This window comes from Dendrobates tinctorius, unplaced genomic scaffold (genome assembly GCF_039654945.1).
Source record: "Dendrobates tinctorius isolate UK_male_01 unplaced genomic scaffold, ASM3965494v1 ptg000070l, whole genome shotgun sequence".
Taxonomy (NCBI): Eukaryota; Metazoa; Chordata; class Amphibia; order Anura; family Dendrobatidae; genus Dendrobates; species Dendrobates tinctorius.
This window is the reverse complement of record NW_027361738.1, coordinates 100,222,887-100,236,209: the sequence shown is the minus strand read 5'-3', so window position 1 is coordinate 100,236,209 and position 13,323 is coordinate 100,222,887. Positions and strand designations below refer to the sequence as shown.

At 45.9% G+C, this 13,323-nt stretch overlaps 1 protein-coding gene across 2 annotated transcripts; it reads left to right on the top strand.

Moving 5' to 3' along the window:
* The first annotated feature begins 545 nt into the window (after positions 1-545).
* LOC141095863 (uncharacterized) lies at positions 546-8,213 on the top strand. Of its 2 annotated transcripts, none has more exons than XM_073582242.1 (3): positions 546-681; positions 6,018-6,097; positions 6,231-8,213. In XM_073582242.1, exon 3 carries the CDS (start codon positions 6,281-6,283, stop codon positions 7,424-7,426), a length of 1,146 nt encoding a protein of 381 aa, XP_073438343.1. In that variant the 5' UTR covers positions 546-681; positions 6,018-6,097; positions 6,231-6,280; the 3' UTR covers positions 7,427-8,213. The 2 variants fall into 2 exon arrangements, with proteins under 2 accessions (XP_073438343.1, XP_073438344.1); XM_073582243.1 differs by lacking the exon at positions 546-681 and adding an exon at positions 726-857.
* The last annotated feature ends 5,110 nt before the right edge of the window (positions 8,214-13,323 follow it).

Genomic DNA, 13,323 nt, shown 5'->3' with positions numbered 1-13,323 from the left:
ATTATCACACTATTCTGATATAACGGTCGCTCCTGTATTATTATCACACTATTCTGATATAACGGTCGCTCCTGTATTATTATCACACTATTCTGATATAACGGTCGCTCCTGTACTATTATCACACTATTCTGATATAACGGTCGCTCCTGTACTATTATCACACTATTCTGATATAACGGTCGCTCCTGTACTATTATCACACTATTCTGATATAACGGTCTCTCCTGTATTATTATCACACTATTCTGATATAACGGTCTCTCCTGTATTATTATCACACTATTCTGATATAACGGTCTCTCCTGTACTATTATCACACTATTCTGATATAACGGTCGCTCCTGTACTATTATCACACTATTCTGACATTCTGAGGACTCTTTGTTATTATATGGGTATACAGGGTGACTGCTGTGACACTTTGTGCCTGTGACCTGTCAGGACTCGGGCACTCTCACGATTCGCCCTCAGGATCGGCGCCATCACGCTTCCTTCCTGTCAGTGCAGCCCCGCGCCGCCGCCTCAGTCTCCTCACACAGAGAGGCGGTGGGCGGGGCGTGCGGTGACGTCATGGCGCAGAGACGTGTGGTGTCGTCACCTCCGCTCTCTTTCTCTCGCCGCCGCTCTCTTTGGCGCTTCGTCTTCTTCGCTGCGCGGTCGGAGGACGCCGCTCTCCGGGTGGGTGACCAGCACCGAGCGAACGGCGCCCGCAGCTCGCGGTTCTCCGGCTCTACCGCGGCGGTGCCGGCATCGGGGCGGTATATCACCCTGTACAGGGCGCTCCGAGCCAGGGCGCTGCGTCCGCCTCCAGAAAGCGCGGCAGGGAAGGCCCAGGCGGGAGGCGGGGGAACGTGGTGAGCAGACGGCGGGCCGCGAGGACCGAGCGCGGGGAGGGAAGAGAGGAGGCAGCGGGGAAGGCGGCAGCACAATGAGGAGAGGCGGCCGCACCACACCGCCGGCACCGAGCACATCCGGGGCCTCGCGAGTATGGAGGGAGACTGCCGGCAGCGGCACAGAGAGTGCAGCTCTGAGGGATAGCACAGCATCAGTAATGTACACAGTGCCTGCACCAGCAGAATAGTGAGTGCAGCTCTGGAGTATAATACAGGAGGTAACTCAGGATCAGTAATGTATGTACACAGTGACTGCACCAGCAGAATAGTGAGTGCATCTCTGGAGTATAATACAGGATGTAACTCAGGATCAGTAATGTATGTACACAGTGACTGCACCAGCAGAATAGTGAGTGCAGCTCTGGGGTATAATACAGGATGTAACTCAGGATCAGTAATGTATGTACACAGTGCCTGCACCAGCAGAATAGTGAGTGCAGCTCTGGAGTATAATACAGAATGTAACTCAGGATCAGTAATGTATGTACACAGTGACTGCACCAGCAGAATAGTGAGTGCAGCTCTGGAGTATAATACAGGATGTAACTCAGGATCAGTAATGTAATGTATGTACACAATGACTGCACCAGCAGAATAGTGAGTGCAGCTCTGGAGTATAATACAGAATGTAACTCAGGATCAGTAATGTATGTACACAGTGACTGCACCAGCAGAATAGTGAGTGCAGCTCTGGGGTATAATACAGGATGTAACTCAGGATCAGTAATGTAATGTATGTACACAGTGACTGCACCAGCAGGATAGTGAGTGCAGCTCTGGAGTATAATACAGGAGGTAACTCAGGATCAGTAATGTATGTACACAGTGACTGCACCAGCAGAATAGTGAGTGCAGCTCTGAAGTATAATACAGGATGTAACTCAGGATCAGTAATGTAATGTATGTACACAGTGACTGCACCAGCAGAATAGTGACTGCAGCTCTGGACTATAATACAGGATGTAACTCAGGATCAGTAATGTAATGTATGTACTCAGTGCCTGCACCAGCAGAATAGTGAGTGCAGCTCTGGAGTATAATACAGGAGGTAACTCAGGATCAGTAATGTATTGTATGTACACAGTGACTGCAGCTCTGGAGTATAATACAGGATGTAACTCAGGATCAGTAATGTATGTACACAGTGACTGCACCAGCAGAATAGTGAGTGCAGCTCTGGAGTATAATACAGGAGGTAACTCAGGATCAGTAATGTAATGTATGTACACAGTGACTGCACCAGCAGAATAGTGAGTGCAGCTCTGGAGTATAATACAGGATGTAACTCAGGATCAGTAATGTAATGTATGTACACAGTGACTGCACCAGCAGAATAGTGAGTGCAGCTCTGGAGTATAATACAGGAGGTAACTCAGGATCAGTAATGTATGTACACAGTGACTGCACCAGCAGAATAGTGAGTGCAGCTCTGGGGTATAATACAGGAGGTAACTCAGGATCAGTAATGTATGTACAGTGACTGCACCAGCAGAATAGTGAGTGCAGCTCTGGGGTATAATACAGGATATAACAATGTAACATAGGATCAGTAATGTAAAGTATATACAAATTTACTAAAGCCATAGACAAGAGTAGCGACCATAGTCTATGAGGGAAGGTCCCAAAACAGTGGCGATAATACTTGAGACAATATGGAGCCTGTGCCCCAAAAAGCTTAATTCCTATAGAAGGTATACATGTTTCTTAACTTTTTAGTATGTTTAATACTATAGTGACCCGTTGATGAAGGCACAAGTTCCATGACAATACAAGCAGGCGGTTGGAACTCAGCGGTAGTGAGGAGAGTACATGTATATTTATATGCCGCAATACTCTAATAGACGTCAGTGTGTAGCAATAACTGATCCTAAGGCTGTGTGCACACGCTGCGGATTTTGCTGCGGTGTACAGTACCATGATTCCCTATGGGAATCAAAAACCGCAGTGCAGACGGTGCGGAATTTTCCGCGCGGATTATCTGCGGTTTTCAATCCGCAGAAAGAATTGACATGTCAATTCTTTCTGCGGATTCTCCTGCGGTTTGCCATCTCCTCCATTGAGGAGATGAAAAACCGCAGGGCAAAACCGCAGAGCAATCCGCAGGTAAAACCGCAGGTCTTTTGACCTGCGGTTTCACCTGCGGATTTTACAAAATCCGCGCGGATGAATCCGCACCTAATCCGCAGCGTGTGCACACAGCCTCAGGAGAATAACGTGTGAGGAGAATGACCATCAAATGTGCACCGAAACAATGCTGGGAAGTCTCGTGTATGGAGTGTATAAATGTGCAGAAGTAGACGCCAGGTCGGTCGTATGGCTATGTGCACTGCCTACATGTGTCCACTCAGTGCGGCGCTCACTTGTTACATCTGTGGGCACAGGTATTATATAAAGATATTAGGTAATAGATTATATATATATATATATATATATATATCACATGCACACAGAACGCATAGGCACCCTGAGGAAGCCGACATGAAACGCGCTTTGGGCATCGGCTGACACACACAGGTTACTCTGGACTTCGTGGGTGAGCTTTAATACACTGATCTGTTGCCTCTACTTGTCCCTGACGTGTGGTGCCATCTTTTGGCAATATTCACATATACACAGAATAGCAATTTTGATTTAACAAAAAAACAACAAAATTTGTAATCTCACAAGGTAATTAAGACTTTCAGCAAAAAAGTGGAATAAAACTTAACTTTTAATTAACCTTTAAAAAGTACCAAGACTCCACAAGCATAAAATTAGTTCCCTAAGAGGGCTCGTCAACCAGATTATTGGGCTGTAATAAGGCTCCAATTGTCTACAAGTGACTGCCAAATCCCAGTGCACTGGCATATAGTGGAGGGACCTGGCAGGGTGCGATACAGCAGTAGATGGCAGCAATGTCACCCAGTTCTGGGCCACACTTGGGATCTCTGGCAGGGATCTTCAAAACACTCGTGTGGATCTGTAGGCACCGAGCCATTATGCGGGGATCCATCTCATGGGTCGAAGTTACAGGAGAATAAGCGTCTCCCGGTGGCAATGATTAACGATGAACCGCAGCCTGACGCGTTTTGATTCATCCAGGGACTCCTCATGGGATAAGGCAGCCTGAGTGGAGGATTCAGCCGTGTTAGGCAATCTACAGCTGAGCCTCCTGTAATATTACCTAACACGGCTGAGTCCTCCGCTCAGGCTGCCTTATCCCATGAGGAGTCCCTGGATGAATCAAAACGCGTCAGGCTGCGGTTCATCTTTAATCATTGCCACCGGGAGACGCTTATAATCCTGTAACTTCGACCCATGAGATGGATCCCCGCTTAATGGCTCGGTGCCTACAGATCCACACGAGTGTTTTGAAGATCCCTGCCAGAGATCCCAAGTGTGGCCCAGAACTGGGTGACATTGCTGCCATCTACTGCTGTATCGTGCCCTGCCAGGTCCCTCCACTATATGCCAGTGCACTGGCATTTGGCAGTCACTTGTAGACAATTGGAACCTTATTACAGCCCGATAATCTGGTTGACGAGCCCTCTTAGGGCACTGATTTTATGCTTGTTGAGTCTTGGTACTTTTTAATGGTTGATTAAAAGTTTAAGTTTTATTCCCCTTTTTTGTCAATTCACATATCTATCCTTACTATAGCATGTGAACGATCTGGCGTCTATTTCTGTGTGTATATGTATGGAGTGTGTATACATCATACATTACAAGTGACTTCTTCAGCAGAATAGTGAGTGCAGCTCTGGGGTATTGAATTCATGTAGTTTGGATGTTTGCATGCACTTAATACAACTCAGTCCCTTACTGGTGCTTTACAAGGTATAAAATGTAGCAGTAATCCATGATTACCATATACCTGATTACTGAAAGTTTCAGACTATTGCCGTGTTAGTAGGCTACGTTTTATGTCTGCGTTCCGTTGTTTAACCCCTTTCCGTCATTGGGCGTATTAGTACGCCAATGTCGGACTCCCTCTCTTTGATGTGGGCTGACGTGTGTCGGGAACAGCCGCGGGTGGAATCGCAATCCAGCCGCGGCTATTAATCCGTTAAATGCCGCTGTCAAACTCTGACATCAGCATTTAACACGCTCTTCCGGCAATCGTGCCAGAAATCCTCCCACCAGTGACCCCTGTCACGTGATCGCGGGTTGCCGATGGGTTGGCATGACAAACAGAGGTCTCCTGGAGACTTCTATGGTTGTCAGGGCTTGATTGCTCTGAGCGCCGCCCGGTGGTCAGCGCTCAGAGCAAGTCAGCAACTCTGCTACATACAGACAATCTGATCATCGCCTCTATGTAGCAGAGCCAATCAGGTTATGGCAGCTTCTAGTCTCCCATGGAGGCTATTGAAGCATGCCAAAAGTGAAAAAAAGTTTTTTAAAATTAAAAAAAAATAAGTTCAAATCACCCCCCTTTTCGCCCCATTCAGAATAAAACCATAAAAAAATCACACATACACATATTAGGTATCGTTGCGTTCAGAATCGCCAGATTTATCAATAAAAAAAAAAGGATTAACCAGATCACTAAATGGCGTAGCGAGAAAAAAGTCAAAACGCCAGAATTATGTTTTTTTGTTTTTTTTTTGGTCGCTGTGACATTGCATTAAAATGCAATAACAGGCAATTGAAAGAACGTAATAAGCCCTTACCCGACCTGAGATCACGAAAAATGGAGACGCTGCCGGTATCGGAAAATGGCGCTATTTTTTTTTTTTTTTAACAAAGGGTGGAATCTTTTTCCCCACTTACATTAAAAAGAGCCTAGACATGTTTGGTGTCTATGAACTCGTAATGATCTGGAGAATCATAATGGCAGGGCAGTTTTAGCATTTAGTGAACCTAGCAAAACAGCCAAACAAAAACAAGTGTGGGATTGCACATCTTTTGCAATTTCACCGCACTTGGAGTTTTTTCCCGTTTTTGAGTACGCGACATGGTAAAACTAATGGTGTCGCTCAAAAGTACAACTCGCCCCCCAAAACATAAGCCCTCACACGGCCATATTGACGGAAAAAAATAAAGTTATGGCTCTGAGAAGGAGGGGAGTGAAAAACGAAAATGCAAAACCAAAAATGCCTCTGGTTGTTAAGGGGTTAATGTCATTCTCCTTTATTTCCGCAGGTTGCCTCCAGTTCGGAGCTGTGATCCGTGGTGTTCATTACTGTGGGTTTTTTTTGTTTTTTTTTCCCCCGCTTCTCCCGGTGAGTTCATTACTCTGCTGTAGTTTATATGTGGAGTTGTATAAATGTCGTTTGCTTTTTAGTGACGCGGAGATTATCCGGTGGATCCTCAGAGCGGTTGCCGACTTAACCTGATTTATCTTCTCAATTTCAGCTGTCTTTATAGAAGCGGCCGCCAGGACGCAAGTCTGAAATCCCAGGAAAATGGACGACAGTCCCACTCATGTAGAAACCATTGATGTCTACATTGAGCCGGACCCGGAAGAGGAGGAGGAGACTAGAAGGCCGGTGAAGAGATCACGTAGGGACGAAGACTTTGTTCCACTAGATGAGGAATTGGATGAGGACAACATTCATGATGACGATGAAGATAGCGACTACTCTCCCCCTACCCACGGGAGGAACCTGAGGAGACGTAGACAGTATTACTGCTCTGAGTGTGAGAAGTGCTTCAAGCACAGCGCCTCTCTGGAAGCTCACCGCAAGATTCACAAAGCCGAGAAGAACAACGCCTGTGATGTCTGCAACGCTCGATTCCTCTCCAAGTCTGACCTGATGGTTCATCGCCAGATCCATCAGCAAACTATTATTACTCCCATCAATTCCATCAATACTATCAATACTGTCAATCGTATTGAAATTCCAGTGACCAATTCTATCATCATCCGAACCGTGACCGATAACTCTAACTCAAGTGGTAGCAACAGCCCCCTCCTCCTGCATCCGGACGACAAGCCCCATCAGTGCAACTACTGCGAGAAGAGGTTTCGGGATAAGTCCATTCTGGAAGCCCATCAAAGGATCCATACTGGGAAACTGGCCTACCCATGTCCATTGTGCGATGAGAGCTTCTCTAAACCGGCTCTGCTGGCGGCTCATAGCAACATCCATCGCGAAGGAAAACCCTTCCATTGTGACCAGTGTGAAAAGAAGTTCAATGACCAGTCTCTTCTTGTCGCCCACAAGAGAACCCACACCGGGGAAAAGCCTCAGAAGTGCAACCATTGCAACAAATGGTTCCCGAACCGTAGCAGCCTGGAAGCTCACGGCGAGTGCCACCTGAAACCCAAACCCTACCAATGCCGGCACTGCGAGAAGAGCTTCAATGACAAGTCCCTGCTCATCACCCACGAGGGAGTACACACAGACACTAAGCCCTTCAAGTGCACTCAATGCAGCGAGAGCTTCTTCCTGAAAACCCAGCTGGTCGCCCACCAGGCCACTCACGCCCCTGACAAACCCTTCCCATGCAACCAATGCGAGAGGAGCTTCAACAAAGAGGAGACGTTGCAGGCGCACATCCGGGTGCACAACATGCAGAATGCCGAAAAGCCAAAATCCTTTAATTAATTGCTTTTACACGCAGTTTTTAATTTTCAAGCGAACCCCCATCATTCTTCCAGCGAGCCGTCCGATGCCTTGTTCATTGGCAAAGTTATCTACTTGTCCACCATGTAATCGTTAAGCGGGAGGACAAGGAACGTTCCTATAGTTAATCCATGTTACACGCTCACTGGACGGGGGACGTCAGCCGGAGGAACTTCTGATGAGACACTGGGGGTTTTGGATGGAGAGAGTTGCATGCCAACCGGTCAACATACTAGACTTCTCCAGTTGTAGATAATAGTACTCATATTTTTTTTTTGTTCGGGGGGGGGGGGGAGGGGGGGAGTTACTTTTTGGAACCAGTCACAATGCAAGGATATAAAATTTAGGGGGACTGGTAAAGAAAAACTGGACATTTATCAACTGCTTCTGAGATGGAGACGCATAAGGTGAACGAGCAGCTTGATCGCTGATTTTTCTCATTTCTTAAAGACTTTAATCTTCGTGCATTTTGCTCTGCGGCTTCATCGATCACTACGTTCCGCAGCGGAGCTCGTCGCCTTGGTTCTCCTTTACTGGAGGTTTATGCTAGTAGCAGTTAGTGAGGATCTATTTACATAGTCATTCGGGGGGCAGAAGAGGAAGCGATAATAAGATTTCATTTCAGTCCATACGACACCACGAGAATTGTTTGTTCAGCTTGTTCTATAGTTTCCACTTGATCTGAATTCTGTGCATTTCCAGTGATCTGGAGCCAACGCTGGGTGTGTGTCATGGGCTCTTCAATAAAGTTGCTTTAGTTGTTTTTCTACATCGTCTCTTGTCTCATTTTTTGTATATATACATTCCACAACACTTTCTAATTCAGGGGGTGCAAGTAGAAGAAACATCAGATTGAGTGACTGCTCACAAGAGCTGACAATCTAGGAGGAAAGAGGGGACAATAAAAATGCAAAGTGTGAATGAGGCGAATGGCTACAAGATGAAACTTTAGGCTAAGTGCCCACGTTGCAGAAATGCTGTGGAAATGTCCGCAGCGTTTCCGCAACTCCCTGCCGCGGGTAAAACGCATGCAGAATTTGCTTGTGTTTTCCCAAAAAACACAAGCGTTTTGTAAGCATTTTTAGCTTGCAGAATGCTTGCGCTTTCCAAGCAATTTGAAGCATCACTTGGAAAAGTGACAGGTTGGTCACACTCATCAAACATAGTGCTTGACAAGTGTGACCAACTTTTTACTATTGAGGTTGCCTATGCCGCATCAATAGTAAAAATAGGATGTTAAAAAAAAAAAAAAAAAGATATACTTGCCCTCTGGCGGCTCCCGGAGTCTTCCTGGCCCTCATTGGCACTGGTGGCAACTTACATTCCCAGGGATGCATTGCGACAATGACCTGATGACGTAGCATCACACGAGACCAAGATGTCATCAGAGGTCATTCGCGCAATGCATCCCTGAGAACGGAAGATGCAGCGCCAATGGGGGCGGGAAGGTCTCGGGGGGGGGGGGGGGGGGCAAGTATATATCTATTTTTTATCTCTATTTTTTACAGGGATATGGTACCCAGGGCATGTACAGTCTCCTCTCCTCCAGACCCTGGGTACCATCTGCACATGAAGCACTCACTTTACGCATGGTGGGCATAGCCATATGCGTAAAGTGGGCATTTCAATGCAATCCTATGGCGGTGGAATCGCTGCGATTCCGCAGAATAAATAGACATGCTGCGGATTTTACCGCTATGCGATTCCGCAGCGGAATAATCCGTAGCATGGGCACAGCAACTGCAAAATCCCATAGGATTGCATGGGGATGCATTTTTTTAAAGTGTTTCTGCTGTGGCGGAACCGCATTAAACGCAATGTGGGCACACAGCCATACAGCTGGACTTTCACGCAGTTAGCCATCCTAGTATTTCTTCCTAATATATAATTTTCTAGTGGGACCAGTCTATGACTGTCCATTAGTGATGAGTGAACATGCTCGGTCTTATCTGAGCGTGCTCGGTTGTTATAGTATATCTTGGGTGTGCTCATATGTTATGTTCAAGTCCCCGCAGCTGCATGATTTGCGGTTAAACAGCCTGAACACAGGATTCCCTAACAAACAGTTAATCCCCCCCCTTCCTGCCTGTGTTGAGGTTGTCTGACGGCTATGAATCATGCAACTGCAAGGACTCGTAACATAATATACGAGCACGCCGGGATGCTGGGCTAACACCTGAGCACGCCTGCTCATCACTACTGACCTTATGTTTTATTTCTGCATTGTATTTTTACATCGGGATGTCATGGCAGCCTTCATTTTAATAGCATGCTGGAGTTTGTAGTTCACTGCTGTAGTGCTATTGTACATGTGTGTACAGCTGGCCTTACACTTGGCATAGTTCTCGCTGATACTGTTCCACGTTTCACTGAGCTCACAATGGGGAGTGGAGTTGTTCAGACACCGAATGACTTATCTCTTGGAAGAACTAAAGATCGGTCATTTCAATGTTCTGCTGCCCCATCATCTCACACCAGCCTATGTAGGGACTTTCCTATACCCACTGGAGAAATGGTAAATACAAGATTACTGTGAGACCGATGGGAGCCGCACGGTCTTGATCTGTGAAGAGCACTGCTTTAACGGAGCAGAGAGACCAAAAGTGACAACCGCGCCATCATCTATTTTATTTATATTGATCATACACTCCCTTACAGAAGTTATGTAAATAAAAGCTTATAACCTGACGTTAAATTCATCCATTGGTTGTATAAATTATTCTTTTGAAAGCTGATACCCTCCGAAATGTGGTTAAGGTTAAGAAAATAAATTGGCATCAATGCAGAAATATTGATCATTTAATGGACACAGAATGGTCAGATTTTGGCAAGACGAAAGTTTTGTCGCCTGGTCATATAATGCACCCAATCCTAGTTTACATCCTCACCTGTGCTCAGTAAATGATCGGTTAATTAGTGGGTGTATATAAAAAGAAACCCAGCACCCCAGACCTTCACTTGAGCTGCAACTTGAGCTCTGACAACATACCAAAATCCACCCTTTGACCAAAGCATGGATTATCAAGAGGCTGAAGACCAGATCCACTGCAGAGGTGGCTGGCACCTTTAATGTGTCTGAGCGTCAAGTACAAAGAATTAAAAAAAAAATTCAAAGAGACTGGAGATGTGTTTGACAAGCCCAGGTCCGGCAGACCCCGCAAGACAATGCTCAGGAGGATCGTTTGTTGGTTAGAAAATCCAACACTTCCACTGCAGCTGAGCTCCAACAGGCCTGGTCACCTCAAGTCCCTGTGTCAACTAGAACAGTTTGTAGGATTCTGTCTCGAAATGACCTCCATGGTCGAATCAGTGCCCAGAAGCCAGCACTAAACAAAAGGCAAATAAAAAAAGTCCCACAGCCTGCTAAACAGATGGACGCTGGAAAAGTGGCAGAAGGTGGATTTCTCTGATGAATGTTCAGTAGAATTACACCACAGCCGCCGCAAATATTGCAGGAGACCTACTGGAGCCCGCGTGGATCCAAAATACACCCAGAAAACAGTTACATTTGGTGGTAGAAAGATCATGGTCTGGGGTTACATTCAGTATGGGGGTGTGCGAAACATTTGCAAGGTGGAAGGCAATATCAATAGCCTAAAATATCAAGAAGTATTAGCTACCTCTTATATTCCAAATCGTAAAAGGGGTCAAATTCTGCAGCAGGATGGTCCTCCATCTCATACATCCATCTCTACAACAAAGGTCCTCCTGGAAAAAAGATCAAGGTGCTCAAGGACTGGCCAGCCCAGTCACCAGACATCAACATCATTGAGCATGTTTGGGGTAAGCTGAAAGAGGAAGCTTGGAAGACAAAACCAAAGAATCTAGATGAACTCTTGGAGGCAGGTGAGACTGCATTCTTTACTATTCCTGATGACTTCATTAATAAATTGTATGAATCATTGTTGAACCGCATGGATGCCGTCCTTCAAGCTCATAGAAGTCACACAAAATATTAAATATGACTCCATTAGCACCACAACTTCACCAATGTTATGCCACATATATTTGTATTTTAAGTTAATTATTTGCTTGAATATCACATTACTTTCTGTGGCCGACAAAACTTTTGTCTTGCCACAATGTGACCATTCTGTGTCCATTAAATGATCAATATTTCTGCATTGATGCCAATTTATTTTCTTAACCTAAACCACATTTCGGAGGGTTTCAGCTTTCAAAAGAATAATTTTATACAACCAATGGATGAATTTAACGTCAGGTTATAAGCTTTTATTTACAGAACATGGATAAGCGACATAACTTCTGTCAGGGAGTGTACTTGTATGGCATCTTTATCTCCAGAGCTTTTTACAGACATAATTGGAACAGTCCCCATTGGAGCTCACAATCTAGATTCCCTATCAGTATGTCTTTTGGAGTGTGAGAGGAAACTGAAGAACCCAGAGGAAACCCACACAAACATGGGGAGAACATACAAAATGCAGGACTTGAACCCAGGACCCCATTGCTGCAGTGCTAACCACTGCGCCACTGTGTTGCCCCTATTGTCTATCACTCAGGATCTCCGGTCGTTCTGCAAACAATAAATGCGCGCGCGCGCTGGCAACTCTTCATTCTAATGAGACACATTAGCGGTTTGAGCTCTCGATCGCGGGGTCCCAGCTACAACTTTTCACCCTTTTTTTTCGTCTGCGGTTGCTCATTTCTGCGACGTGCCTGGAGCAGTGATCCTGTTTCCAAATATCTGCAGATTGTGCATGCACCCCAGCCTGCATGTGAAAATGCAACGTCAGCAGCACCATCTCCCAATGTAGAGGTGAGCTTCACTGGTCAGCTGACATTAATGTCCATGACCACCTGAAAGGGAATTTGTTGGCACAAAAGGACTGTTCATACCAAGCACAAGTGCTCGATGCACATGTGGCTGAGCAGTGCACCTTCCCACCTATTTTTCGTCAAAATATCTTTATCCTGACTTCTGTAAATCAATAAAAAGGAGTGCGGGTGCAGAAACTAAACAGCTCGGGGCCCTGACTTGTTTGGACACTTAAATAGCTTGGTTTGGACAGTTATTTTGGGCTCACAGACTTCTTTTAAAGCTTCTACATTTCTGCCTTTGTGGTTCGCGTTGGGCGCACTTCTTGATCACTTTCTGAGACATCTGCACAATCGGAGAGATGGTGATCGTATGTTTAGTGCCAGTGGGAGTCACTGTAGAATTGGGATCCTGATCAGAAACTGGAGGGTGACGGGCTGCGATCAGCATTGACCGATGGAGCAGGATGATCACTGTGATTTTTCACTTTGATGCTAGACTTGCAGTATAAGCTGCCAGGGCTTCTTTTTCTACATCCGCTCTCCTCTGTCACTTACACGACTATCATAAATGGTTCAAACTGAGAAGTGCTTGGAAAAAATAAGCAACTTTACAATTTACTAGTTATTAAAAATCTTCTGTGTCCACGAGATCGGAGGGATTTTTTCATGTTGTGCACATCTCGTTTCCTAGCCTCCTCTGCGGTCTTATCGGTGATGGCTGGTCTCCTAGCCAAGGAGCGCAGCTCTTACAAGTTCTTGAACACTCAAACGCTGCTCTGAAGGTGGAAATGGCCAGATTTTTTTTTAACAGAAATTTTATTAAACATTTTCAAAAGTACAATTAAACTACAAACATTACCCCCCCACCCACTCCTCCCTCCCACCATAATGTCCAAATGTCAGATTCCTCCTGAACCCTTGACTTGTGTTCTTGGCTACAGAGCTGAAACTCCTGAGTGAGACCCAGCGGCCGGCTATCTCGCGTGAATGACACCCAGCGGCCGGCTATCTCGCGTGAGACCCAGCGGCCGGCTATCTTGCGTGAATGACACCCAGCGGCTGGCTATCTCGCGTGAGTGAGACCCAGCGGCTGGCTA

Coding starts and splice junctions, on each gene's coding strand:
- LOC141095863 (XM_073582242.1), top strand. CDS start 6,281: ATGGACGACAGTCCCACTCATGTAGAAACCATTGATGTCTACATTGAG.